At 47.3% G+C, this 28000-nt stretch overlaps 3 protein-coding genes across 3 annotated transcripts in view; 1 reads left to right on the forward strand and 2 right to left on the reverse strand.

Annotated features, from left to right (window-relative positions):
• Positions 1–1732: 1732 nt before the first annotated feature.
• Positions 1733–28000, reverse strand: part of HPDL (4-hydroxyphenylpyruvate dioxygenase like) — a 64201-nt gene continuing 37933 nt past the window's right edge. Inside the window, exon 3 of the transcript XR_014454706.1 lies at positions 1733–2333. The gene's annotated coding sequence lies outside the window, so the exon portion shown is untranslated. The remainder of the gene's footprint in view (positions 2334–28000) is intronic.
• Positions 16301–27823, forward strand: LOC146027173 (uncharacterized). The gene is made up of 2 exons (XM_083158133.1): positions 16301–16444; positions 26392–27823. The coding sequence occupies exon 2, from the start codon at positions 26560–26562 to the stop codon at positions 27169–27171; it is 612 nt and encodes a 203-aa protein (XP_083014259.1). The 5' UTR covers positions 16301–16444; positions 26392–26559; the 3' UTR covers positions 27172–27823.
• LOC146027172 (uncharacterized) lies at positions 25657–27796 on the reverse strand. Its single transcript, XM_083158132.1, has 2 exons — positions 27190–27796; positions 25657–26337 (listed from the first exon to the last, which is right to left on the reverse strand). Exons 1-2 carry the CDS (start codon positions 27601–27603, stop codon positions 25786–25788), a joined length of 966 nt encoding a protein of 321 aa, XP_083014258.1. The 5' UTR covers positions 27604–27796; the 3' UTR covers positions 25657–25785.

Raw genomic sequence — 28000 nt, forward strand, 5'->3', positions numbered from 1 at the left:
TGTTTATGGTCCTAGGATTATTTATTACACCTGGCAAAGGAACAACAACTGCGATGGCTGAAGCCACAAATCTAGGATTCTCTGCAGGCCATGCCCCGACAAATGAATATGCCAACATTTTTGAAATCTTTGGCTTGATGATCGCCTTTACCTGTGCCTTTGCGGCAATTCTAGCAGTTATGATCTTCCTCTGCAAATACATCTTCAAAGGAAAGAAATCAGAACCTGACATTGAGATTGGAGATGATAGCAGCTGGAGCATAATAGAAATAGATGAAATTTTTCCAGTCAGACAGGTAACACCAGAGAAACCAGAACAACCAGAGATACCAGAGAAACAAAAAAAAAAAGTTTCATTTATGAAAAAGAAGGGAATACTTAAGAAGGCAAAAAAAGATGCGAAAGCAATCAAATTACCACATACAAGAGGTAACACCAAGAGGAAGAGAAAAATCCTCCGTAACCTCGAGAAGCATAGAGAAGTGTGCGGTCCTGAGTGCAAGCATCTTTGTGGATATTAGAGCCAACAGCTCTGGCTTGGGAACCAAAAAGAGACCCAAATACAGGCTTGGGAACCTCAGACAAAGAAACCCACCCATGGCTTTTATTGCATGGCTATCGGACATGGCCCCTTGATGATGGAGTTACCAGTTGCAGATCTGGCTTGGGAACCAAAAAGAGACCCAAAAACAGGCTTAGGAACCTGAGACAAAGAGACCCACATACAGGCTTGGGAACCTGAGACAAAGAGACCCACAAACAGGCTTAGGAACCTGAGACAAAGAGACCCACAAACAGGCTTGGGAACCTTAGACAAAGAGACCCACATACAGGCTTGGGAACCTTAGACAAAGAGACCCACAAACAGGCTTAGAAACCTGAGACGAAGAGACCCACAAACAGGCTTAGGAACCTGATACGAAGAGACCCACAAACAGGCTTAGGAACCTGAGACGAAGAGACCCACAAACAGGCTTAGGAACCTGAGACAAAGAGACCCACAAACAGGCTTGGGAACCTGAGACAAAGAGACCCACATACAGGCTTGGGAACCTTAGACAAAGAGACCCACAAACAGGCTTAGGAACCTGAGACAAAGAGACCCACAAACAGGCTTGGGAACCTTAGACAAAGAGACCCACAAACAGGCTTGGGAACCTGAGACAAAAAGACCCACAAACAGGCTTGGGAACCTGAGACAAAGAGACCCACAAACAGGCTTGGGAACCTGAGACAAAGAAACCCAAACCACCCGTGGCTGTTATTGCATGGCTATCGGGCGTGGCCCCTTGGCGATGGGGTTACCAGTTCTTTAAGAATTGGTAGTGGCACAGCCACCATGGACCAACGCAATATTCATTTTGCTGTTAAGTTAGAACCGTCTAAATGTGCTGTCAGACTTGCTGTGATATAAACTCACCATCGGCAACCTTTTTGCCACACACTTTAACCAAACTTATTTAACTTACAAATAAACTTATCACTAAAATAAAGAGACAGGCACAAGTGCTGGTGTTTCAAATAAATTGTCACATTTATTAATTGACAGTTATATATCTGACTATAAGTGGTAGGCGGCCCTAAAGAAAGGTCATAGAAAGGAGGGGGTAAATACCACACACACCATTCAAAACATTGCTGGTGTTCAACTCTCCCATCACACCCACCCATCCGGATGGTGCAGCCAATCGCCTGTTCTTTACCGCCGCCTGGAAAGTAGAGAAATAGGGATGGGAGGGAGGGGAAAGCTGGATCATAGAGGAAGTTCAATCCAACTTCCTCTTTCCTTAAGCACAGACAGCTCCACCCTAAGCCCTGATTGGCTGCTCCCTTCCTAGTCAGACCCTAGCAACTTGCTACTTAAAGTGCCAGCAACTCAGGTACCTTCGGCGGTTTATGTCACCTCCTGCCTATGCAGCCCTCGGTTTTCTGAATGCACTGACCAACTTTCAGCTTAATTTGCAAAACATCTATTATTCCATATAAATAATTCCGAAATCACCACCAAACGTTGTGCAAAGATAAGGGCCATTTCTAGGCCATTTGGATCACATCCTACATTGTGAGACAATGAAAAAGAAATATTGGTTTTCTGCTTCTTTGAATCGTTCATAATGAAGTGGGTAATTATCTTAAATACGCTAAACCTACACTATTCTTGGATAGCTTGGCAAACAAATCAGCTCCTTTGGATTTCGGTACCATCTGTATGCGGATGATACTCAGCTCTACCTATCCTCCCCTGACCTGTCCCCATCTGTATTGAGCCGTGTCTCTGAATGCCTTTCTGCTGTTTCATCCTGGATGTCATCTCGCCACCTCAAACTTAATATCTAAAAAACAGAATTAATTATATTTCCACCAATAAATAGTAGTTACCAACCTGATATCTCTATAGCTCCTACCTCTCAAGCTCGCTGCCTAGGTGTTATCCTTGACTCAGAACTTTCCTTTGTACCCCACATTCAATCTGTCTCAAAATCATGCCACATGCACCTAAAAAACATATTTAAAATTCGCCCTTACCTTACACAAGACCAGGGGCGGATTGGCCGACCGGGAAACCGGGCCGTTTCCCGGTGGGCCGGCACCTTTTATGTCAGATTGGGCCGCCTATCCTACCTAACTGGGCTGCCGCGGCATCTCCGTGCTGGGCCGCGGCACTGTGCCCTAAATAAAGATGGCTGCGTGTGCTTCCGTCCGGCTCCCTCCTCCCTGCTGCTGCGGCTGCAATGAGCTGCAAATACAGCCGCTGGCAGCCAGGGGGAGCACCTCTCAGACTGATGACGTCAGCCTGAGAGGGGAGAGAGACGAGGAGCAGCAGCGCTGTGGCCGGGCTTCTCAGCTTCCAGAATTATGTGAGTCCTGTCACACTGGGCTCACTCCTGTCACTGTGTGTGAGGGACATGGGGAATAAATCTCCCTGCATGTGCCAGTTTTACAGTGTAGGCTGTGCTGGAGGGGTTTCTGTGTATGTGACATTCCTGCACTTTAGGGGGAAGGGGATCTGTGACTGTCTCACAGACAGACTCACTGTGACAACTCAGCTCCCCCTCCAGCTCAGCTCCCCCATAGGCAGACATGTGACATTCAGCCCCCCCCCCCCCCATGTCTGTCTATAGGGGCTGTGCTGGAGGGGTATGTAACATGTCTGCCTATGGGGGGGCTGTGCTGGAGTGCCTGGGGCATGTGAATATGTGACAAGTCTGCCTATATGTGTGTGGGGGGGGGGGGGGGGCTGGGGGGCTATGCTGGAGGGGGATCTGATTACGTGACATGTCTGCCTATGGGGGTGGGGGATGTACTCAGGCCCGGCTACATGGAGGGTCAAAGGGTACAGCTGACCCAGGCCCCGGCGTTCTCAGGGGCCCCACAGCACCCTACTCAGCCGACTGCCCACTCAACCTTCCTGCCGCGCAAGTTCCTTCAACCACCACCCAGCCACACTGTGGGCGTTACATGTATAGGCCTCATTACTACTGCGGGCATTATGTGTATAAGTATCGTTACTACTGCGGGCATTATGTGTATAAGTATCGTTACTACTGCGGGCATTATGTGTATAAGTATTGTTACTACTGTGGGCATTATGTGTATAAGTATTGTTACTACTGCGGGCATTATGTGTATAAGTATTGTTACTACTGTGGGCATTATGTGTATAAGTATTGTTACTACTGCGGGCATTATGTGTATAAGTATTGTTACTACAGCGGGCATTATGTGTATAAGTATTGTTACTACTGTGGGCATTATGTGTATAAGTATCGTTACTACTGCGGGCATTATGTGTATAAGTATTGTTACTACTGCGGGCATTATGTGTATAAGTATCGTTACTACTGCGGGCATTATGTGTATATGTATTGTTACTACTGTGGGCATTATGTGTATAAGTATTGTTACTACTGCGGGCATTATGTGTATAAGTATTGTTACTACAGCGGGCATTATGTGTATAAGTATCGTTACTACTGCGGGCATTATGTGTATAAGTATCGTTACTACTGCGGGCATTATGTGTATAAGTATCGTTACTACTGCGGGCATTATGTGTATAAGTATCGTTACTACTGTGGGCATTATGTGTATAAGTATCGTTAGTACTGCGGGCATTATGTGTATAAGTATCGTTACTACTCCGGGCGGGAAATGGTCATCTACTAGACCAGACTTAGGTCGACAGTCATTAGGTCGACCATGGAAAGTCGACATGGGCCAAGGTCGACAGGGTTAAAGGTCGACATGGGTCAATGTCGACATGACTTAAGGTCGACATGGGCCAAGGTCGACATGGTTCTAGGTCGACAGTTATTATGTCGACATTAGTTTTTCACTGTTTTTTTGAGCCGACATGTGCCGACAGGCAGTATTTCATGCCCTACCATCCACTAGGGCGTGGTTGGAGAATAAAATAGTGTGCCTAGCACAGCGAGGCACCGTGCCCGAAGCATAGTGAGCGATGCGAGGGGCTGCGGTTCAACTCCAACTGTATCCATGTCGACTGTGTTGACATTCGGGTAAAAAAACTGTGAAAAACTCATGTCGACCTAATGACTGTCGACCTAGAACCCCTGGCAACAAGCATGTAGGTGAGCAGCACTTATGTATTATAATATATACTGGGCATTACGGTGTGTGGCATATGTATAATGGAGCATCAGGGTGTGTGGCATATGTATAATGGAGCATCAGGGTGTGTGGCATATGTATAATGGGCATCACGGTGTGGGACATATGTATAATGGGCATCACGGTGTGTGGCATATGTATAATGGGCATCAGGGTGTGTGGCATATGTATAATGGAGCATCACGGTGTGTGGCATATGTATAATGGAGCATATCGGTGTGTGACATATGTATAATGGGCATCACGGTGTGTGACATATGTATAATGGGCATCACGGTGTGAGACATATGTATAATGGGCATCACGGTGTGTGGCATATGTATAATGGCATCAGGGTGTGCGGCATATGTATAATGGCATCAGGGTGTGTGGCATATGTATAATGGGCATCAGGGTGTGTGACATATGTATAATGGGCATATCGGTGTGTGACATATGTATAATGGGCATCACGGTGTGTGACATATGTATAATGGGCATCAGGGTATGTGACATATGTATAATGGGCATATCGGTGTGTGACATATGTATAATGGACATCACGGTGTGTGGTATATGTATAATGGGCATCACGGTGTGCGGCATATGTATAATGGAGCATCACGGTGTGTGACATATGTATAATGGGCATCACGGTGTGTGGCATATGTATAATGGGCATCACGGTGTGTGGCATATGTATAATGGGTATCACGGTGTGTGGCATATGTATAATGGGCATCACGGTGTGTGGCATATGTATAATGGGTATCACGGTGTGTGGCATATGTATAATGGGCATCACGGTGTGGGACATATGTATAATGGGCATCACGGTGTGTGGCATATGTATAATGGGCATCAGGGTGTGTGGCATATGTATAATGGAGCATCACGGTGTGTGGCATATGTATAATGGAGCATATCGGTGTGTGACATATGTATAATGGGCATCACGGTGTGTGACATATGTATAATGGGCATCACGGTGTGAGACATATGTATAATGGGCATCACGGTGTGTGGCATATGTATAATGGCATCAGGGTGTGCGGCATATGTATAATGGCATCAGGGTGTGTGGCATATGTATAATGGGCATCAGGGTGTGTGACATATGTATAATGGGCATATCGGTGTGTGACATATGTATAATGGGCATCACGGTGTGTGACATATGTATAATGGGCATCAGGGTATGTGACATATGTATAATGGGCATATCGGTGTGTGACATATGTATAATGGACATCACGGTGTGTGGTATATGTATAATGGGCATCACGGTGTGCGGCATATGTATAATGGAGCATCACGGTGTGTGACATATGTATAATGGAGTATCACGGTGTGTGGCATATGTATAATGGGCATCACGGTGTGTGGCATATGTATAATGGGCATCACGGTGTGTGACATATGTATAATGGGCATCAGGGTATGTGACATATGTATAATGGGCATATCGGTGTGTGACATATGTATAATGGACATCACGGTGTGTGGTATATGTATAATGGGCATCACGGTGTGCGGCATATGTATAATGGTGCATCACGGTGTGCGGCATATGTATAATGGAGCATCAGGGTGTGTGACATATGTATAATGGAGCATCACGGTGTGCGGCATATGTATAATGGAGCATCACGGTGTGTGACATATGTATAATGGGCATCGCGGTGTGAGGCATATGTATAATGGAGCATCACGATGTGTGGCATATGTATAATGGGCATCACGGTGTGTGGCATATGTATAATGGGCATCGCGGTGTGAGGCATATGTATAATGGGCATCGCGGTGTGAGGCATATGTATAATGGGCATCGCGGTGTGGGGCATATGTATAATGGGCATCACGGTGTGTGGCATATGTATAATGGGCATCACGGTGTGTGACATATGTATAATGGGCATCAGGGTGTGTGACATATGTATAATGGAGCATCAGGGTCTGTGGCATATGTATAATGAGCATCACGGTGTGTGACATATGTATAATGGGCATCAGGGTATGTGACATATGTATAATGGGCATATCGGTGTGTGACATATGTATAATGGACATCACGGTGTGTGACATATGTATAATGGAGCATCACGGTGTGTGGCATATGTATAATGGAGCATCACGGTGTGGGGCATATGTATAATGGGCATCACGGTGTGTGGCATATGTATAATGGGCATCACGGTGTGTGGCATATGTATAATGGGCATCACGGTGTGTGGCATATGTATAATGGAGCATCACGGTGTGAGGCATATGTATAATGGGCATCACGGTGTGTGGCATATGTATAATGGAGCATCGCAGTGTGTGGCATATGTATAATGGGCATCATGTGTGTGGTATATGTATAATGGAGCATCACGGTGTGGCATATGTATAATGGGCATCACGGTGTGCGGCATATGTATAATGGTGCATCACGGTGTATGGCATATGTATAATGGCATCACGGTGTGTGGCATATGTATAATGGGCATATCGGTGTGTGGCATATGTATAATGGAGCAATCACGGTGTGTGGCATATGTATAATGGAGCATCACGGTGTGTGACATATGTATAATGGAGCATCACGGTGTGTGGCATATGTATAATGGAGCATCACGGTGTGGGGCATATGTATAATGGGCATCACGGTGTGTGGCATATGTATAATGGGCATCACGGTGTGTGGCATATGTATAATGGGCATCACGGTGTGTGGCATATGTATAATGGAGCATCACGGTGTGTGGCATATGTATAATGGGCATCACGGTGTGTGACATATGTATAATGGGCATCAGGGTATGTGACATATGTATAATGGGCATATCGGTGTGTGACATATGTATAATGGACATCACGGTGTGTGACATATGTATAATGGAGCATCACGGTGTGTGGCATATGTATAATGGAGCATCACGGTGTGGGGCATATGTATAATGGGCATCACGGTGTGTGGCATATGTATAATGGGCATCACGGTGTGTGGCATATGTATAATGGGCATCACGGTGTGTGGCATATGTATAATGGAGCATCACGGTGTGAGGCATATGTATAATGGGCATCACGGTGTGTGGCATATGTATAATGGAGCATCGCAGTGTGTGGCATATGTATAATGGGCATCATGTGTGTGGTATATGTATAATGGAGCATCACGGTGTGGCATATGTATAATGGGCATCACGGTGTGCGGCATATGTATAATGGTGCATCACGGTGTATGGCATATGTATAATGGCATCACGGTGTGTGGCATATGTATAATGGGCATATCGGTGTGTGGCATATGTATAATGGAGCATCACGGTGTGTGACATATGTATAATGTGCATCACGGTGTGTGGCATATGTATAATGGGCATCTCGGTGTGTGACATATGTATAATGGGCATCACGGTGTGTGGCATATGTATAATTGGCATATCGGTGTGTGACATATGTATAATGGGCATCACAGTGTGTGGCATATGTATAATGGAGCATCACGGTGTGTGGCATATGTAAAATGGGCATCACGGTGTGTGGCATATGTATAATGGAGCATAACGGTGTGGGGCATATGTATAATGGGCATCACGGTGTGTGACATATGTATAATGGGCATCACGGTGTGTGGCATATGTATAATGGAGCATAACGGTGTGGGGCATATGTATAATGGGCATCACGGTGTGTGGCATATGTATAATGGAGCATCACGGTGTGGGGCATATGTATAATGGAGCATCACGGTGTGTGGCATATGTATAATGGGCATCACGGTGTGTGACATATGTATAATGGAGCATCACGGTGTGGGGCATATGTATAATGGAGCATCGCGGTGTGTGGCATATGTATAATGGGCATCATGTGTGTGGTATATGTATAATGGAGCATCACGGTGTGGCATATGTATAATGGGCATCACGGTGTGCGGCATATGTATAATGGTGCATCACGGTGTATGGCATATGTATAATGGCATCACGGTGTGTGGCATATGTATAATGGAGCATCATGGTGTGAGGCATATGTATAATGGGCATCACGGTGTGTGGCATATGTATAATGGGCATATCGGTGTGTGGCATATGTATAATGGAGCATCACGGTGTGGGGCATATGTATAATGGGCATCTCGGTGTGTGACATATGTATAATGGGCATCACGATGTGTGGCATATGTATAATGGGCATATCGGTGTGTGATATATGTATAATGGGCATCACAGTGTGTGGCATATGTATAATGGAGCATCATGGTGTGTGGCATATGTATAATGGAGCATAACGGTGTGTGACATATGTATAATGGAGCATCACGGTGTGGGGCATATGTATAATGAGCATCACGGTGTGTGGCCTATGTATAACGAGCCCATTATACATTTGCCACACACCGTGATGCTCAATATACATATGTGGCTCTCTGTGTCCCCGCTGTCACTCTCTCTGTCCCTTTTTCCTTGCTGTCCTTGAGTTTTTGCTCATACTGTGTGGCACAATGTGTTAAGGGCACTAGTATTAGATAGTATAAGGCAGGGCTCGACAAACCCCGGTCGCCAGGTCGCCACGGCGACCAGATTCTGCCTCCTGGCGACCAGATATTTTTTTGGAGGAAGCAGAATCTGGCCGAGGTGCGCTTCCAGAGAGCCGGAGTGGTCCTCAGCCTCCTCGCTCCCCCTCCCCGCTGTACATACAATAAGTCAGACTCACTGGACTAGAGCAGGTCCGCCGCAGCAGCAACGCGGCTATTTCCAGAACCTGTACTACTCAAGCAGCCGGCATCGCGAGCCAACAGCCAATCAGCAGCGGCAGTAGTAGCTTGACCCCTGATTGGCTGTCGGATCGGCCTGACGATCTGGTGCTAGTTTTAAGAAAGCCACGCTGCAGCGGAGGCGGTGCTGCTCTTGTGCGGGGGTACGTGCGGGACGGCGTGACTGGGACAACCTGTCTGCCCTGCTGCAATGGTACCGGCAAAGTGGATGAGGGGCTTCCATTTAGCTGGCTGGGCAGTTAACCCCATGACAATGAGCATTAAGCCCTGGCAGACAAGGATAACCCCTTGACAACGAGCATTAACCCCTGCTAGACCAGGATTACCAGGTGACAACAAGCATTAACCCCTGACAGACCAGGTTAATCCCTGACAGATGGAATATCCCTGACAGACAAGGGTGACCCAATGAGAATTAACCCCTAGCTGACCAGGTTAACCCCTGGCAGACCAGGATAACCCCATGACAAGGAGCATTAAGCCCTGGCAGACCAGGTTAACCCCTGGCAGACCAGGATAACCCCATGACCATGAGCATTACCACTTGCAGACCATGTTAACCACCTGGCAAAGAGCATGAAACCCATAGCAACGAGCATGTAGGTAAGCGTAACTTATGTGGCATAATATGTAATAGGCATTATGGTGTTTGCTATACCGCTTAATGGGCATTATAGTGTGTGGTATATGTAATGGGTATTATGGCGTATGGTATAATATGATATACAGTAGGTATTACGGTGTGGCATAATGTGTAATGGGCATTATGGCACGTAGTATAATACGTAATGGGTGTGTGTACATGTGTAATAGGCATTTGGGTGTACGCCTTCGCCACGCACTGTCCCTATCTTTGCTTTTGTCTGGCTCCTACACTTTCATCCTGGCTCCCAGATTTTAAAGAAATTTGTCAAGCCCTGGTATAAGGGGTCCTACTAGTGTGGTGTATAAGGGGTATGTAGTGTGATACGCTACACTTAAAGACACAACCCTTTTTCAGTGGCCACACCCCCTTTCCCTCTTTGGTTCAAGATATTTCCCGGGCTGGTTTTAATTCCCAATCCGCCCCTGCACAAGACACTGCAAAAACTCTAATCCATGCTCTCATCATCTCACGCATTGATTATTGCAATAGTCTCCTTATTGGCCTTCCCCAATACAGACTCTCACCACTACAGTCCATTATAAATGCAGCTGCAAGGCTAATCTTCCTAGCCAGACGTTCATCATCTGCAAAGCTACTCTGTCAGTCACTTCATTGGTTACCTGTATTCTACCGTATTCAAAACAAAATAATTTTACTTACACACAAAGCCATAAACCAAACTACACCAACATACATCTCTTCTCTTATCTCAAAATATCATCCAACACAACCTCTATCCTCCTCCAAAGATCTGCGTCTCTCATCCACACTCATTACTCGCTCCCATTCCCGACTGCAGGACTTTCTCACGTCATTCATTCTCTCAATGTTACACTGGAACTCCCAGTACTGCCTTGAGGTGGGAGCTATTTTGGCGGCGCCCATCGCATTGCTTACAATGTTAAATGCACCCCCACGCCACACACACACCCCCCCCCACACTATAAACGTGAACCCGAAGCGTGGCGACGGGCGGCGGTACGCGTCCTCCGACCTTTCCATACCCCCACTATCCACGTCGGCGTGGAGTTGAGAATATAAAGTGTGGCGAGCGCAGCGAGCGGACGCGGACACCTGTGAAGCCCGCGAGGGGACGCGTATACCTGTGAAGGTATCCGCGTCCGCTCGCCACGCTTCGGGCTCGGTGGCTCGCTGCGCTCGCTAAACTTTCTATTCTCAACTCCACGTCGACGTGGATAGTGGGGGTATGAAAAGGTTGGAGGACGCGTACCGCCACCCCTCGCGGGCTCGCTGCGCTCGCCACGCTTTGGGTTCACGTTTATAGTGGGGAGGTGGCGTGGGGGTGCATTTAACATTGTAAGCACCCATTAGGGAGCTTAGAAGCACCCTTTAGGGTGCTTATACAATCTTTTATCGCATAGGGGGCAAAAATCGCATCGCATGCCATCGGGTGCATGGCATGTGATGCGATGTACACATCGTGCGATGGAGATCGGGGGCGCCGCCAAAATACACAAGTACCGTTTTTTTTTATCCAATTGTCTTCATCTGTTTTCCAGCATTTGGAAGCCAATGGGTGATTGTACTTTGCTCCCATGAGTTTGAAGAAACTCAGGGAGCCCGTGGTGTGCTCCCAACACCCAGTGCAGTGACCTACATACATACTTATGGACCCTCTCCCAAAGGAGAAGGGCCCCGTTACTCCCCTAACCCCTCTCAGCCATAAGGCCGAAGAGGGGGAAAAATGAATCGGTGGGTCCTCTTCGCCGAAGCTCAGATAGACCCTCTTTCCTCAACCCCCGGAAGGGTTAGGACGGTGGATCCTCCGCACCCGAGGATGCAAGGGCCGAAATGACTTCTCCCCCCTCTGCACTTGCTTAGTGAAGGCCAACAAGAAGTTTGCTCTCCTTTTCCCAGCCCGTCTGTGGCAGGTATTCAATGCCGGTGCGAGCGGCCGGCGAGGGGGTTAAACTGCGAGGATCACAGAAAACCAGTGATTCTCGCAGTTTAACCCCCGCGCCGGCCGCTCGCACTATGCAACGTTCCAGGGGAATCCTCGCCGTCACAGAACGGTGAGGATTCCCCTAAACTGCGAGAGCCGCGGCTAGTGCAGCAAACTCGCAGCTTTTGGAGGCACATAAGCCAATTCTCCCTCGCTCAAAAAACGGAGCGAGGGGGAATTTGCGTATGAGGGGGGGTCAGTTGAATACTGACAGGGTGAGCGGTGACTGCGAGCAAAAAGTCCTGTCACCGCTCGCCCACGGCATTGAATATATGCCATAGATGTATATTCTCAGGAACCTCTTCCAAAGATTTCAGCACAGTTGCTGCCGCTGACACGTACCTCCTGGAGGATGCCCGGTCCTCTTTTGTCCTGGCTGACCCCGGCACTGGCTTATAAATAATCCAACCTTATGTGTTATTGTATTTCCCCACTGCTTCAGATGACTGCCATGTTCCGTTTTACACCTTAGCGAAGCTTTAGATTCGGTCACGGAGTTATTATACGTCACCCATACCTGGTATCCCCCTGGAATGCCTGTTATGCACCAGGATGTTGACTGAGTCTATATACACTATATTTGTTTTATTCGTACGCTGTTCTCTCACATGTTTCATATTGTGTTCATGTATTGACTTTGCATGTAATTATTGCTCCATATTGCTTTAATTCCATACTTTAATTCTGTCGTTGCTAGCATTACCTAATGCTCAGATATGCCTGCAGTTTATTACCACTTTCCTTTTAACATTATTTGATGGTGTTTATGCCGTCAACTATATTATTTTGAAGGCTGGGGTGAATCTCGAGTACAGATGCTCATCGGGAGTTATCCTCATATGCACCCCGGTACCCAGTGGATTTTGACCCTACTGATTACCCCAGTACCTCACAGCACTGAGGTCGGGATGCAGTCATTTGGTCTACAGCATGATGGTCGACAGTCATTAGGTCGACACCATTAGGTCAACATGGGTCTAGGTTGACAGGTCGTTAGTTCGATAGGTCGTTAATTCGTTTGACGGGTCATTAGTTAGACAGTGTCTAGGTCGACAGTCAAAAGGTGAACATGGGGTTTTTCACAGTTTTTTGAGCCGAAATGTGCCGACAGGCGGTATTTGATGCCCTACCATCCACTAGGGTGTGGTGGGAGAATAAAATAGTGTGCCATGTGCAGCGAGGCACCGTGCCTGACGCATTGCGAGCACAGCGACCGATTAATAACCTGCGCGCAGATTATTACTCGGCGGAAGATACAGAGCCGTGACCTAAAGCCTATAACTCTGCAGTGGTCCTAACACCGGCCCCTACATTTTATAGAACTAATCGCAAGAAAGTTAGAGCTTTGTAACAGAATAGTATTAGTAAGGATTATAAATGACAGTTATGTGTACACATACATATGGGGTTTAGGGATGGAAGATGTTTTATTGTATGTGGGAGATAACTGAATTATGCACTTCTGATCTTTATGTAAGCCACTATGTATTCAGCCACTAAGGCCGGCCTACAGCCATGACTACATTTTGAAATGAGATGTTTGTTACTTATTTTTCTATCCAATAAAGTTTTTCATTTTGTAACAAAGTATTTTATAACAGCGTTTTTGGAAGATCCGTTCATGGGCCCTTATTCTGGTTCACTCACAGAGGCAACTTCCTTCTCATGGACAAAACCATGTGCTCTGCAGGTGGGGCAGATGTTACTTGTGCAGAGAAAATTATATTTGGGTGGGGTTTTACTTCAAAGTGAGATCTATATTGCAGTGTAAAAATAAAGCAGCCAGTATTTACCCTGCACAGAAACAAAATGACTCACCCAAACCTAACTCTCTCTGCATGAATTGTTGTCTAACTTATTGCAAGGCCAACGCCCCCCCCCCCCCCCCCCCCTACCATCATTACCTTGTTAAATGCTATTGACGGCTCTATTGCAAATTCGGGGAAGACAATTTCAGCTGTATCACATGATTTCTACTCCTCCCTATACTGCCCAGCACAGATTAATCACACAGCAAAGTCACATTTCTGGTCCACTGTTTCCCAACCTACCCTGACCATTCACCAGACTCGGAAGGGTCCAAACACTGTGCCGTGGAGATCACGCAAAGCCCTCTGAATAGCCGTCCAGCGGTCCTCAGCGGGGATGCAGCTCCTTCCAATGGCCTCAGGATAGGGTCCGTTCGGTGGTGTTCATTCAGCTTAAGCGCGCTTTTGGGCAGGAATTGCCCTTCATCAGAAGTGTCTGATTGGAAGGAGCTGCATCCCCACTGAGGACCGCTGGACGGCTATTCAGAGGCCTTTGCGTGATCTCCACGGCACAGTGTTTGGATCCTGTCACCCTAAGGGGTATTTTGCCTGCTTTTATCGATCACATGTGAGTGTAACCAATAAATGTTATTTTTATCTTTAAAAAAACGGTGTTGCACTATATGCCTTTTATCGAGTCCTTAAGGAAAGCATATTTGAAGGACCATGTTGGATTGACAAAGAGATAAAGACCCATTGATATGCGCATTTACTCCTATGGAATGTGAGTGACCTGAATAAAAACAGCACCATTCTCTCACATTTAAATATTGCTGCACAATGGTCTTTTTTCTTGTTTGAGTTTTCTTTTAGATCTAACGAAACTCCATTATAGAGTGTACTTACCATTGTGTAAGTGGTTTTACATTTATCTTGTGTGCAAACTCGCCAGTGGATTCACAAATAACTTTTGTTGCATTCACCAGACTCCCCTTATGCGATTTCTGCCGATTTTTGGTCATGGAAACGTGCAAATTCTGGTAATGGAAATGTGCGATTTTTACACAATGTGCGGTTTTTGGTCATAATTTAAAAAAAAACGCTGTGGGGTCCCCACACTTGAGCCAAAACAGCCCCAGACTCCTTGAGCCGGTCCTGGTGGACAAAAAAACTGGGGGTCCCCCATATTTTGGACCCAGCACCGGGCTCCAACAGCCAGCGTTGTCATGCCACAGCCGGGGGACATTGTTTATACAAGGTCCCCTGGCCGTACTATGAGCACCATGGCTCTGGACGGGATCTGTGGGGGATTCAGAAGCCCCCCCCCCATTAATGGTGGATCCCCTGTCCAAGGCTGGAGTCCAGTGCTGTCCCCAGCAGCCCAGGACCATAGGCGCTGGGCTGATGTAGTGGTTTTGGAAGCACTCTACTCCTTATTACAGACTTAACTCTGATGCCGTGTTGCTGCTTAATCCCTGTAGAGAGTATGGTGTTGTACACATTAGCTACATGTGAGTCTGACATTTCTCACACTCTACTCATAGAGAAGCCTTTTTTTGTCTCCTTCCACCATTTCTGCACCATTCGCAAATGTAGGATGAGCAGTACAAGTAAAGATGGTAATGCAGGGCCGTCTTTGTGTATGGGCTTAATGGGCACTTGCCCAGGGGCCCCAGGTGTATACGGGCCCTATGCTGATAAGTGAGGATCCCCTTTTTCCAGGGATACCAGAATTTTGAAAATCGGCCCTGGGGAACTGGAGATATCCAACTTCAAAGCAGCAGTCCACATCTGACCTGTTAATTGCATTTCCCAGTCATATTTCTCAGGTTCTCTCTGACTTATGTAGGGTACACACCAGGACGACCACCGTCGTCCACGACCGATAGACGACCATGGAACGATTTCCCTTGGACTTCCCGGGAGCTCCCAGGCAGTCCCCAGCAAACGATTAGCAAAAATTGTGTTTTTTTTGCGGAACGATCTAGATCCGATCCCGATGCGCCCACGATGGTCGTTAAGAACACATGCGACCGTCGTCAGATTGGCCTTTAAAATTTGAGTGAAGGGGCTGGACTAGCAGAGGGGGATAGGACTAGCAGAGGGGGATAGGAATAGCAGCAGCCATTTTAAACCAGTGTATTTCTGCTTTGTTACTAGTGAGGCTTGGTTTATACCTGCTGAACGCTGGACATAGCTATTTACACATTACTTTGTTTTGCCTGCCATTACAAAGTGTCTTTTAACCCTGCACTATGGAGAATGCAGTGATGGGTAGTCACCAGCAACAGTACCTGCTCTATTATGCAGTGCTTAAGCTCAGGCGTCAGAGAGCCCAGCGCAGGAGAGAAAGATCATGCTGGACAAAGCAGTGGCTACTTCAGCGTCAGACTCGTTCGCACATGCCACTGCTCAGGGACATCAGGGAAAATAACCCAGACGATTTTCGTAACTTCTTGAGGATGGATGATGCCACATTCCAGGAATTGCTGCGTCTGGTGACTCCCCACATCGAGAAGCAGGATACCAAGTATCGCATGGCTATCCCTGCTGAGGAACGGCTGGTGGTGACCCTGAGGTTTCTGGCGACAGGACGGTCTCTTGCTGACCTAAAGTTTGGATCCCTCATCTCCCCGCAAGCTTTGGGCCTCATCATCCCGGAGACCTGCAAAGCCATTGTGAAGGTGCTACAGTACCAGTATTGCAAGGTAAGGATGAAATATACACCGTACACTTTATTGTGCAAACAAAATATTTTTATTTATAATTTAGGCCTAGGACAGAAACAGGTTTTTTAGGCCTTTCATAGGTAAAACATGTAAAATAGTAAATAGATTTGGGGGCGTGGCCTGGACGCTGATGGAGTAGGCAGCAGATCCTTTGTGCTCCCTCAAAAAATCCTGCAAAATATCCTGTATTGCCTGCCATCAAGGATCCTGACACCTGCTATGTGTGTGTGATACCCCGCTCACCGTTCTGCACCAACGCTGCTTGCTCTCCAGGGCTGTGTGTCTGTGGGATTGGAGGTTGGAGAGACCGCGGCCTACATCCATGCCGAGCTCCGGGCACTGCTGCTGATCCCCTGCGCCCCTGAGGTATTGCTGCGACGCTGCCCCTCTGGAGTCACGGCGGGTGGGAGAGACGGGTGCCGGCCACTCTCTGTTCACTGAGCGGAGAGAGTGGGAAGCGCTCCCGTCAGGGTAGTGCTGCTGCGGGCCGCGCAGGGAGTGCCGGCGCCATCTTGCCCGCGCGACTCCGGGGTTGTGGCATTTGCGGCACAGTTCTCCTGCACCCAGCTGAAGCTGCCTCTCCGGGCTTAACCCCGAGCACTCAGTGACCTCTTGGCGGGTGAGTGCTGCGGAAACCTGGTGACCACAGCTAAATACGATCTCCCTTACATAAGTGGAGGACAGACCTGGGCAGTAACTCCCTACTGCTACACTGGCCCCTTATCAGCGCTCTCCAGACCTATATCCAGAAAGTGCTCTCCGATCAAGCTACTGTTGAAGGTGGGAGTGTGAGACATCTTGCTACTGCTTTTATGGATGCAACATTGAGGCGTGCTAGCCGTCTCTATATACACTTGCAGTTACCCAGTGGCTTAAGATGGAAGCTTCCCTGCACTGTATTTTGCAGGCTATTACATCCTCGGCCGATAGGCTTGTGGTCAGGCTGACTGAGATAAAGGGATTTTTGTAAGAACTTACCGTTCGAATCCCTTTCTCTGATATGGTCCTGGTGACACAGCTCAACACTGGGATGTAGGAGGGTCCGAAGGAGCCAGGCACCTATCCTAAAGCTTTAGAGGGTAGGCTCCTCCCCTACTGCATCCCTGGACTCTTCAGTTCAATCATTCAAAGCCACTGGAATACATTAACTCAGTACAAACGCCTGCACATATTATATGCACATTTTATAACAGAAACTGTTAACTTTTAACCATTTTAACATGAACATCATGAAACTTCTGGCATACTTACTGAGCGTAAGGGAGGGATCGCTGTGTCACCAGGACCATATCAGAGAAAGGGATTCGAACGTTAAGTTCTTACAAAAATCCCTTTTTCTCTTTCAATGGTCCTGGTGACACAGCTCAACACTGGGACGTTCCAGAGCCGGTCCTTTGGGAGGGTACGCTCAGGTCTGCAGCTCTCAGCACTGCTCGCCCGAATGATGCGTCCTCCGACGCGAACTCATGGAATCTATAGAATTTGGCAAATGTGTGAACAGATGACCAAGTGGCAGCTCTGCAAACCTGCTCAGCTGTGGCTCCATGTCGGACGGCCCAAGAGGTGGCAACTGACCTGGTGGTATGCGCATTAATTCTGGCCGGTACAGGCCTACCCACTTTGGTGTATGCAAAGGCTATCACAGATCGCAACCACCTAGCAATAGTCTGCTTAGATGCAGGCCAACCAATTTTGTGTACGTCATACAGTACCAATAAAGTGTCAGTCTTCCTGACACTCTTCACTCTGTCCACATATATGCGTAAGGCACGCACAACATCCAAAGTTTTTAACTTGTCCCTTTTCTTAGAACCCTCTGGGGGCTGAAACACAGGTAGAACTATCTCCTGATTTAAATGGAAGGCAGAGACTACCTTCGGTAAAAATTGAGGCACTGTTCTCAGAACAGCCCTGTCATCATGAAAAATTAAGAAGGGAGATTTGCATGACAAGGCTCCCAACTCTGACACTCTTTTAGCAGATGCTACTGCTAACAAAAACACTAGCTTCCACGTGAGAAACTTAAAGTCAGCCGACCTTAAAGGCTCAAATGGTGCCTTCTGAAGGCAATCCAAAACCAGTGACAGATCCCAAGGCGCTACTGGTTGCTTGTAAGGGGGTTTCAGTCTGGATACCCCCTGTAAAAAAGTTTGAATCTCCGGCAAAATGGCTATTCTTTTTTGGAAATAGATGGACAAGGCCGAAATCTGCACCTTCAATGATTGAAGGCTTAGGCCCGATGAAAAACCATCTTGTAAGAATTCCAACATTCTTGATAATTTGAAGTGAGATGTGTGAGCTTTTCGCCTCTCACACCATCTAATGTAAGTCTTCCAGACTCTATAATAATTTGCAGAGGAAACAGCTTTCCTGGCTTTTATCATAGTCTGCACTACTGCGTCAGAAAACCCTTTCCTTTTCAAAATGGCGGCTTCAATAGCCAGGCCGTCAAAATCAATCGATCGGAATCCAGGTGATTGAATGGGCCTTGTCTTAGCAGATCTGGTCTCAGAGGTAGACGCCATGAGTCCACAGACAACCTCTGAAGCCTCGAGTACCAGGACCTCCTTGGCCAATCTGGGGCCACAAGGATCACCGGAACCTTCTGGTCCTGTACCCTCTTCAAAAGTCTCGCTAACATTGGAATTGGAGGGAATGCATAAAGAAGATCTCCCTGCCAATGAGTAGTCATGGCATCCACTGCCTCTGCTAGCGGATCTCTCGTTCTGGCATAGAACCTGGGCACCTGATGGTTGAACCTGGATGCCATCAGGTCCAAATCCGGAGTTCCCCACATCGCAGTGATCTGGTGAAACACCTGAGGGTGTAAGCTCCATTCTCCTTCCTTGAGCTCCTCCCTGCTCAGGAAGTCTGCTTCTATATTCTCCACTCCTGGAATGAATATAGCCGACACAGCAGGAACATTCTGTTCCGCCCATAGGAAGATTCTGGACACCTCCCACATGGCCAATCTGCTGCGTGTACCTCCCTGGTGATTCAGATACGCCACAGCTGTGGCATTGTCGGTCTGAATCCTCAAAGGGAGGTTCCGTAACCTGTCTCCCGCCAAGGAAATCACTTTCCAGACAGCTCTCAGCTCCAAGATGTTGATTGGTAACACTGATTCTTCTGCCGTCCACAGGCCCTGCAGCCTGAGATCCAGGACTACTGCCCCCCAGCCCCTGAGACTGGCGTCGGTAGTTACTACCAACCAGTCCCAGGTCTGTATTGACCGACTCCACTGAAGGGAATCTACTTCTGTCCACCATTTCAAGGAGTCTCGAGTGTCCGAAGACAGCACTATCATCTCCGCCTTCATGGTCAGAGTGTTTCCTGACCAGGCTGACAAAATGTTCCATTGGAACACCCGAGAGTGGAACCTGGCAAATTGAAGCGTCTCGAATGACGCCACCATTTTCCCCAGGAGCTTGAGGCACCTCCATACTGACAAGCTCGGAGCTCTGAGAATCTCCTGAACTAAGGTGACCAGATCCCTGGCCTTTACCTCCGGGAGAAATACCCGATGGAGATGGGTATCCAGTATGACTCCCAAGAATTGAAGCCTCTGTGATGGTACCAACTGAGATTTTTGTAAATTTAAAATCCAGCCGTGAGCCTGCAAAAAACTGATGGCCTCTGCCAAGTGACTTTGAAGCATGGCTGCTGACCCTGCTTTGAACAGGAGATCGTCCAAATAGGGTATTACTGTGATTCCCCTGAGCCTCAGCACCGCCGCCATCACTGACATTATCTTTGTGAATACCCTTGGCGCGGTTGCTAGCCCAAAGGGTAACGCCCGGAATTGTAAATGCAGGTCTCCTATAGCAAACCTCAACAGGGTCTGATGTTCCGGGTGAATGGGAACGTGCAGATATGCGTCCTGGACATCCATGGACGCCAAAAATTCTCCCTGGTCCAGACTCAGGAGTACAGACCTTAAAGACTCCATTTTGAAATGGTCTACCCATAGGTGGACATTTAAGGACTTCAAGTTTAGTATTGGTCTGAAAGACCCGTCTGGTTTGGGCACCAGGAACAGCGTGGAGTAAAAGCCCTTCTTCCACTCTGCCCTGGGAACCGGAATAACCACCCCTTTTTGCAAAAGGGAATGAGCCGCTCTCATAAGAGCTGTGCGAAGGAGCGCCTGTTTCGGCACGGGTGTGGGGATGAACCTCTTCGGAGGCAACCCTCTGAAAGGGATTTTGTAACCCTGGGTAATAATCTCTAAGACCCAGGCATCCTGGTCTAGAGAAGCCCATGCGTCCCTGAAGTGTGTGAGACGCCCCCCCACCTTTATCACTGTCGGGCCCATCCCCTGACAGTCATGCGGAGGGTTTGTCCTCTCCTTTGGAGGCAGGCTTCTTATGGAAGGAGCCAAACTTGGACCTTTGAGTTTTGCCCCTAGAGGCCTGAAACTTTCCCCTGAAAGACTGTCCTCGAAAGGACGCACCACCTCTAGGGGAGGGCCGAAAGGACGGCCTAAAAGCAGCGAATCTGGATGTCTGCTTTGCTGAGGAGGCCGGCAGAAATGTACTCTTGCCGCCCGTGGCTTGTTTTATAATCTCCTCTAGCTCAGAACCAAAAAGTAACTTTCCCTTGAAAGCTAACATTTCTAGGGCCTTCTTGGACTCATTGTCCGCTTCCCAGGCCTTAAGCCAGAGCACTCTCCTGGCATTAATAGAGACTGTGGACACTCTGGTAGCCATTTTAAGAGCTTCCTCCTCTGCTTCCACCGCATATTCTGCAGCAGCCTTCATATTTTCTGCTACAAGCAAAGCACCAGGGTCAGCCTGCAGCATGGTGCATAATTCACCAGCCCACTCTATCATGGCCTTAGAGACCCAGGCTGAAGCAATAAGGGGGCGTAGGGTAAACCCCACCCCTTCAAAAATAGCCTTGAGGTTTCCCTCCAGCTTTTTATCCACAGAATCTTTAAAAGCTGCACCGCCCTGTACAGGCAATACCGTAGCTTTGGATAAACGTGCCACTGAAGCATCCACAACAGGCACCTTTTCCCAGAGTTCAGCATGAGACTCTGGCATGGGGTACAGACTAAGGAATCTCTTAGGCATCTGTAGCCTCTTATCCGGGGTTTTCCAAGCCCCCTCCAATAATTCCTGCAACCCCTCATCTGAAGGAAAAGTAACAGCCTCCTTCTGCTGTCGCTTAAAAACACCTTTAACAGGAGTCTTATCCTCCACAGACAGTTTTAAAGCCTGTTTTACAGCTACAATGAGATCCTCTATACCAGCAGCAGAGGTCTCTTCAAAATCATCACCCTGTTCCCAGGGTGTGTCATTATACTCTCCCTCCTCCTCATTTACCACAGTAGGCATAGCATAAGACCTTTTAGGGGTCCCTGCAACATCATCCATTTTGTCCAGTATCTCACTGAACCTGGTGATCCCCTTAGCAGTATCCTGCATCACCTGAATAAGCGCAGGATCTGCCTGGGTAAGAGGCAAGGAGCCAGAAGACTGCTGAGATGATGGCATAGGTCTCTGTGATTCTACCAACACATCACTCTGCCTGTCCAGAAGCTGCACCAAAGCGTTTACTGACCTGCCTAGGGCACTGGCCCACGCAGGTTCACTCTGCTCTGCCCTATGGGGTTCACTGCCCATGGGTCTCACATCAGCGCAAGTAATACATAAGCCCCCCTTGGCCATCTGCTCAGGGACAAACTTTTGTGTGCAAACATTGCACGCGCTCAGTGCACTAAGGGCTCCCTCCCCCAAAACCACAGCCTGATGCTCAGACATGATGCAAGTGAAAAATATATATATCTCAGTATACACAGTGCAAACAATGTACAAGCGTTTATACAGAGTCAATGCACCCAGTCACTTAGCTGTCTGTTGGTTTCAACTGCGGGGAAGCGATGCCCAGGAAATCCAAGTCACTCTGCCAGGATCAGTAAGCCAGCTCAGCTCCGCTGCAAGCTTTCTGAAAGGCGCCAAAGTCAGAGTGAAGGAAGAGACCAAAAGTCCCTGCTGCTGCGGGGTCCGTGACCTTTTGGCGCCAACCACCCCCAGCCAGCCGCTCCTTAGGTAGGATTTCCTAGTTCCAGTGTCTCCCCCTCGACTGGGGACCACTTGGAACATGCCTGTCACAACGCTGCTGTCCTCTCATATAGGAGCTCAGCGTGTAAGCTCCGCATAAAATGGCCGCCGCCATCACGGAGCGTCTGTCCCCCATGATCCCCACCTAATTGTGGAGCCGGTTTCAGGCTACTCCGGAGCCCAGGCAGCCTCTTAATAGAGGCTGAAAGCGCTGCACAGGGAGACCAGACAGCATCTCCCCTGTGCACAGAGAGCTGACAGGACGCGATTCTGTCAGCTCCTGCTGCGCTAGCAGTGTGAGGATTCACTATGAGAATCCTCACACTGTGCCTACCTAGCTAGGGTGAAAGTTAATAAAACAATAAAAATTCCCTAACTACTCTATTTCTTCGGCTGCTCCCGCAGCCCTTTAGAATAGCACCCACTCCAGTGGGCACCTAACACGAACTGGGGAGTCCAGGGATGCAGTAGGGGAGGAGCCTACCCTCTAAAGCTTTAGGATAGGTGCCTGGCTCCTTCGGACCCTCCTACATCCCAGTGTTGAGCTGTGTCACCAGGACCATTGAAAGAGAAATACTCTGACACCACCTCTCGCTCCTACATTGATGCTAACTTTGACGCCAGACATGAACACACTCTGTCTATATGCTGTGACACTATATGCCCCATGGCTTCTGACTCTCCAGTGTGATAATATCTCTTGCTCCTACACTGATGATGCATCTGCTGGCATGATTGAAGATACCCTGACTACATGCTGTGACACTGTATGCCCCATGGCTTTTGATCCTCCACAGTGTGACACTACCTCTCGCTCCTGTTTTGACGATGCATTCGCTGGTACCTCCGAAGACACCTTTACTGCATGCTGTGACATCGTTATGCCCCATGGCTTCTGATCCTTTGCTGTTTCGGGATGCAGGTCTACAGGATCCTGCTTTAATTGTTGGAAACTCCTTTAAAGCCCTGACCTGCTACTTCATGCTTGGCACCACTTGCTCAGGACTGCCCCACTTTTATATGTTATACTCTGCATTGGGCTGGATATGGTCTTACTACCATTGTGGGACTTATCCTAATACCCCGTTCGAAGATGGTGTGAATCCTGTTCCCATGATCGCTTCTCCTCCTGCTTTCGATGCCTAGCTTACTACGACGCCTAGACTACTAAACTGGAACTTGTGCCCTTCTATCCGGGACAGTATATGGATATGTTTCTTTAATTTTCACAGATCTACAAATGGCAATAGTTTTATCTATATAACTCCATAACATAAGTCACTTGTACCTATACTAATATGTCCAGTACATAATATAAATGTATCCTTCTCTTTTTTTTTTTTTTTGTCCCTGCCAGTTATCCGGCTAATATCCTATGACTATATATGTGTGTGTGTGTGTGTGTGTGTGTGTGTGTGTGTGTGTGGGGGGGGGGGGGGGGTTAGTTAGATAGTTACTTTAATGTAGTAGGGGTTTAGGGGCAGTATAGTTGTAGGGCTCCAGGTACACCTAAGTTGGGGGTGGGTAGTACAGGGTGGGGGGTTATCTGGTGGGTTGTTTTGGGTCATTTGGGAGGTTTTTTTTTGTTACTGGGGTTCATTTCTTATCAATAATGTTAGTCTATTTTAGTTAGACGAGGATATTATTGTTAGCTGTTTACTATATGAGATAGATCATTGGTGCTTAGAGAATTGCTTTGAAACATGGCCATGCATTTATACTATCCATATATCTCTACAATCCTGGGAGCTTGGATGGCGCCTCCGAGTGCTTGATTTAATACATGCCCAGCTACACCCTGTGTAGCTGATTTCCTGTCTGTGCACATTATGTACGCTGTGAATATAAATGGCTATGGCCGCACTTGTATGCATATCAATGTATGACATTCTACCCATTGTATAATTTATGCGTACACCAATGGATCTAACACTAACCTGATGTTTGCAGGGTTAAATGTCTGTTACTGCTAATGTAAAACCAATAAAAAATACGTAATTTAAAAAAATAAATAGTAAATAGATTTATAGGGGGAAATTTACTAAAGGAAATTTGTAAAAATTAGGTGTATTTGTATCCAGAAATACACTTATTTTTGACATTTACAATCCCGAAAATACGGCAATTCGTATTCGTATTGATAGCACATCAATACGAATACGAATTGCCGTATTTTCGGGATAGTAAATGTCAAAAATAAGTGTATTTCTGGATACAAATACACCTATGTTTTTACAAATTTTCTTTAGTAAATTTCCCCCATTGTGTCAACACAAATATATTATAATACCATATATAAAAGATATTGTACAAAAACACACTATATATAAACATTTAAGTATGTATGACCCAGTTTAAACTTTCCCAATAAGTACGGGCTACTGTGTGGCAGAGGATGTCTGCCGCAGATATGTAAAGGCTGCGGCCCACATGGCGCAGATGCAATGGTCCCGGCCCCATTGCTGTGCGCCATACGACATGTGAGCAGTGGCCATCACATACCTGCAGCTGAGACCATGTCTGCCACACAGTACCCCATACTATTGGCAAAGAAAAAAGGGCAATAAATGGAGTTTGCTCTCCAGATTGAGGAGAATCCTGTTCTCCCTCTGGTAATGCAGGTACAGGTAGCAGGATATAAAAAGAAAAAAAAAACACACTCTGGTAACTTCTGAAACAGGCACTTACAACAGTAGGGATAAGGTACTGTGCGGCAGAGGATGTCTGCTGCAGATATGTAAAGGCTGCGGCCCACATGGCGCATGGCGCAGATGCAATGGCCCCGGCCCCATTGATGTGCGCCATACGCCATGTGAGCAGTGGCCATCACATACCTGAAGCTGAGACCATGTCTGCCACACAGTACCCCATACTATTGGCAAAGACAAAAGGGCAATAAATGAAGTTTGCTCTCCAGATTGAGGAGAATCCTGTTCTCCCTCTGGTAATGCAGGTACAGGTAGCAGCATATACGTAGAAAACCAAGAAAAAAACACTCTGGTAACTTCTGAAACAGGCCCTTACAACAGTAGGGATAAGGTACTGTGTGGCAGAGGATGTCTGCTGCAGATATGTAAAGGCTGCGGCCCGCATGGCGCATGGCGCAGATGCAATGGTCCCGGCCCCATTGATGTGCGCCATACGCCATGTGAGCAGTGGCCATCACATACCTGCAGCTGAAACCATGTCGATGGTAAATGATAAAATAGCCTATTTTTTAAGACAGATCCTCAAAAACAGGAGACTCTGGATCTTCTATCAGTAAATAACTGTAGAATTGACGGTACTGGGGGGGTTGAGAAGGCTGTGTACTGTAGGTGTTGACTGGGTATGTGTTGGAATTGTGCTCGACTGGCCTGGTACGGTGGTAGGTGGTACGGTGGCAGGCGGAGTAGGCACTGGTGATTCTAATGACAGTGGTGTGTCTGGTGCACTACCCATGCCAACTATTTTAGTGCCACTGTTGAGATACCCTAAACTGCCATTATACACCAACTCCATGCATAACTTTTCAAAAGTAAGTTGCTGGTCCGGAGCCATGTTGCGAACACACTCTGCCACATAAGTGAAGTAGTTGTCATGTTTGTCCGGGTTTCTTTGCAGGACTTGCTGTGCCCGCATCATAAATTCTTCATGTGCTGCTGCTTCTCCTTTTTTTCCTTTGCCACGCATTTTTTTGGCACGGGGGAGTGGTGGAGTGGGTTCCAGGGTGGGTGGCGGAGTGTGTGCCGGAGTAGGAGCTTCGCTCGATGTGCATGCATTATCAGATAGGACAGATAGGTCTGGGGTTGCAGGTGGGTAGTCACCAAGCTGTAAAAAAATTGAACATGTTTACTAATCAATTCTATTTACTTCTAATTTCAGTTCCCTACCAGCGTGAATGAATGGAAAGTCATCGCAGAGGAGTTTGAACAGCGATGGAACTTTCCAAATTGCGGTGGAGCCATTGATGGCAAACATGTACGCATAGCCCAGCCTATCAATAGTGGTTCCTACTACTTTAATTACAAGGGCTATTTTAGCATTGTACTAATGGCTGTTGTTAATGCGAACTATGAGTTTATCTTCCTGGATGTAGGAAGGAATGGCCGTGCACCGGATAGTGGCACTTTCAAGGACACAAAGTTCTACGAAAGGCTCATAGCGAACACCCTTCACTTGCCGTCTGTCCAGGAAACTAAACAGGGGCTTAACTTTGTTTTTGTGGCAGACGAGGCTTTTGGCCTGCACGAGCATGTCATGAAGCCATATGCGCAAAGGGGCCTGAACCACGACAAAAGGATCTTCAACTACAGGCTATCCAGGGCACGGCGTGTTGTGGAAAATGCTTTTGGCATCCTGGCTAGCCGGTTTCGCATTTTCCACACTGCCATTAACCTGAGGGTGGACAAAATTGACTGGGTTGTCACGGCGTGCTGTGTCCTGCACAATTTGCTCCGCAGAAAAGCCACACAGCAAAGGGCTACAGGCCCAGCACTCCAAGAAGACCAAGATCTGCCAGAGGAGGTAGTGCAGATATCCTCCTTGCAAACCCCAACACAACACTTCACAGGGAGTGCACGAGCCAAACAGGTGAGGGAAGAGTACATGGCCTACTTTAATGGGGAGGGGGCTGTGGATTGGCAGGAGGAATCAATTAGATAGCCCAACAAATAGACTCACCGATGCAGACTGCGAATTCTCCTCCTCCTGCGCCGTGACTTCTTGGTTTTCCTGTTCGACCATCAGGACTACTCCTGTCCTCATTGACTCCTGGCTGAGGGTGAACGTCAACCTATCATAGTACCAGAGCGATGTTTGATACATCTCGTCGACTCCAGCTCCAGACTTCTTTGCAGCCTCCACCTTCTTGTGTTCCTTTAAAAACACAGTGCGCAGATTCTGGATGCGTTTCCGCACCCATTCAACATTGGCCTCTGGGTGAAATGGGAGACTGTAGCGAGACAAGTCCTCCAAGGCTTGGTTTCTTTTCATTTTGTTTGAATATTCTTTGGATTTTGTTCGCCACAGGCATTCATGTGAACGATATTTTTCAATAAACCCTTCTAAAAACTCTTGTTCCTTTGCGTTGGACATTTGGACTGTAAAAAGATAAAACCATTTTAGTTGTTATAGTTATATCCATGTTTTGTTTCATATTTAAATTTTTATAGTTATAGTTACCAGTTTACCTATGTTTTAAGTATTTAAAATGTTAATAAACTTTTATGAAAACCACTATACATTTTATTGTGCAGATTGCTATTCACACACAGGTGAATGGGGCCTAGCAGAGAGGAGTGCATGGAATACTGCAATGGTGGACAATGGTTATATGTATATATCAATATATACACAAACACACACACACAGGTGAATGGGGCCTAGCAGAGTGGAGTGCATGGAATACTGCAATGGTGGACAATGGTTATATGTATATATCAATATATACACAAACACACACACACACACACACACACACACACACAGGTGA

The sequence above is a fragment of the Crinia signifera genome, chromosome 8 (genome assembly GCF_055691185.1).
Source record: "Crinia signifera chromosome 8, ASM5569118v1, whole genome shotgun sequence".
In the NCBI taxonomy this organism is placed as follows: Eukaryota; Metazoa; Chordata; class Amphibia; order Anura; family Myobatrachidae; genus Crinia; species Crinia signifera.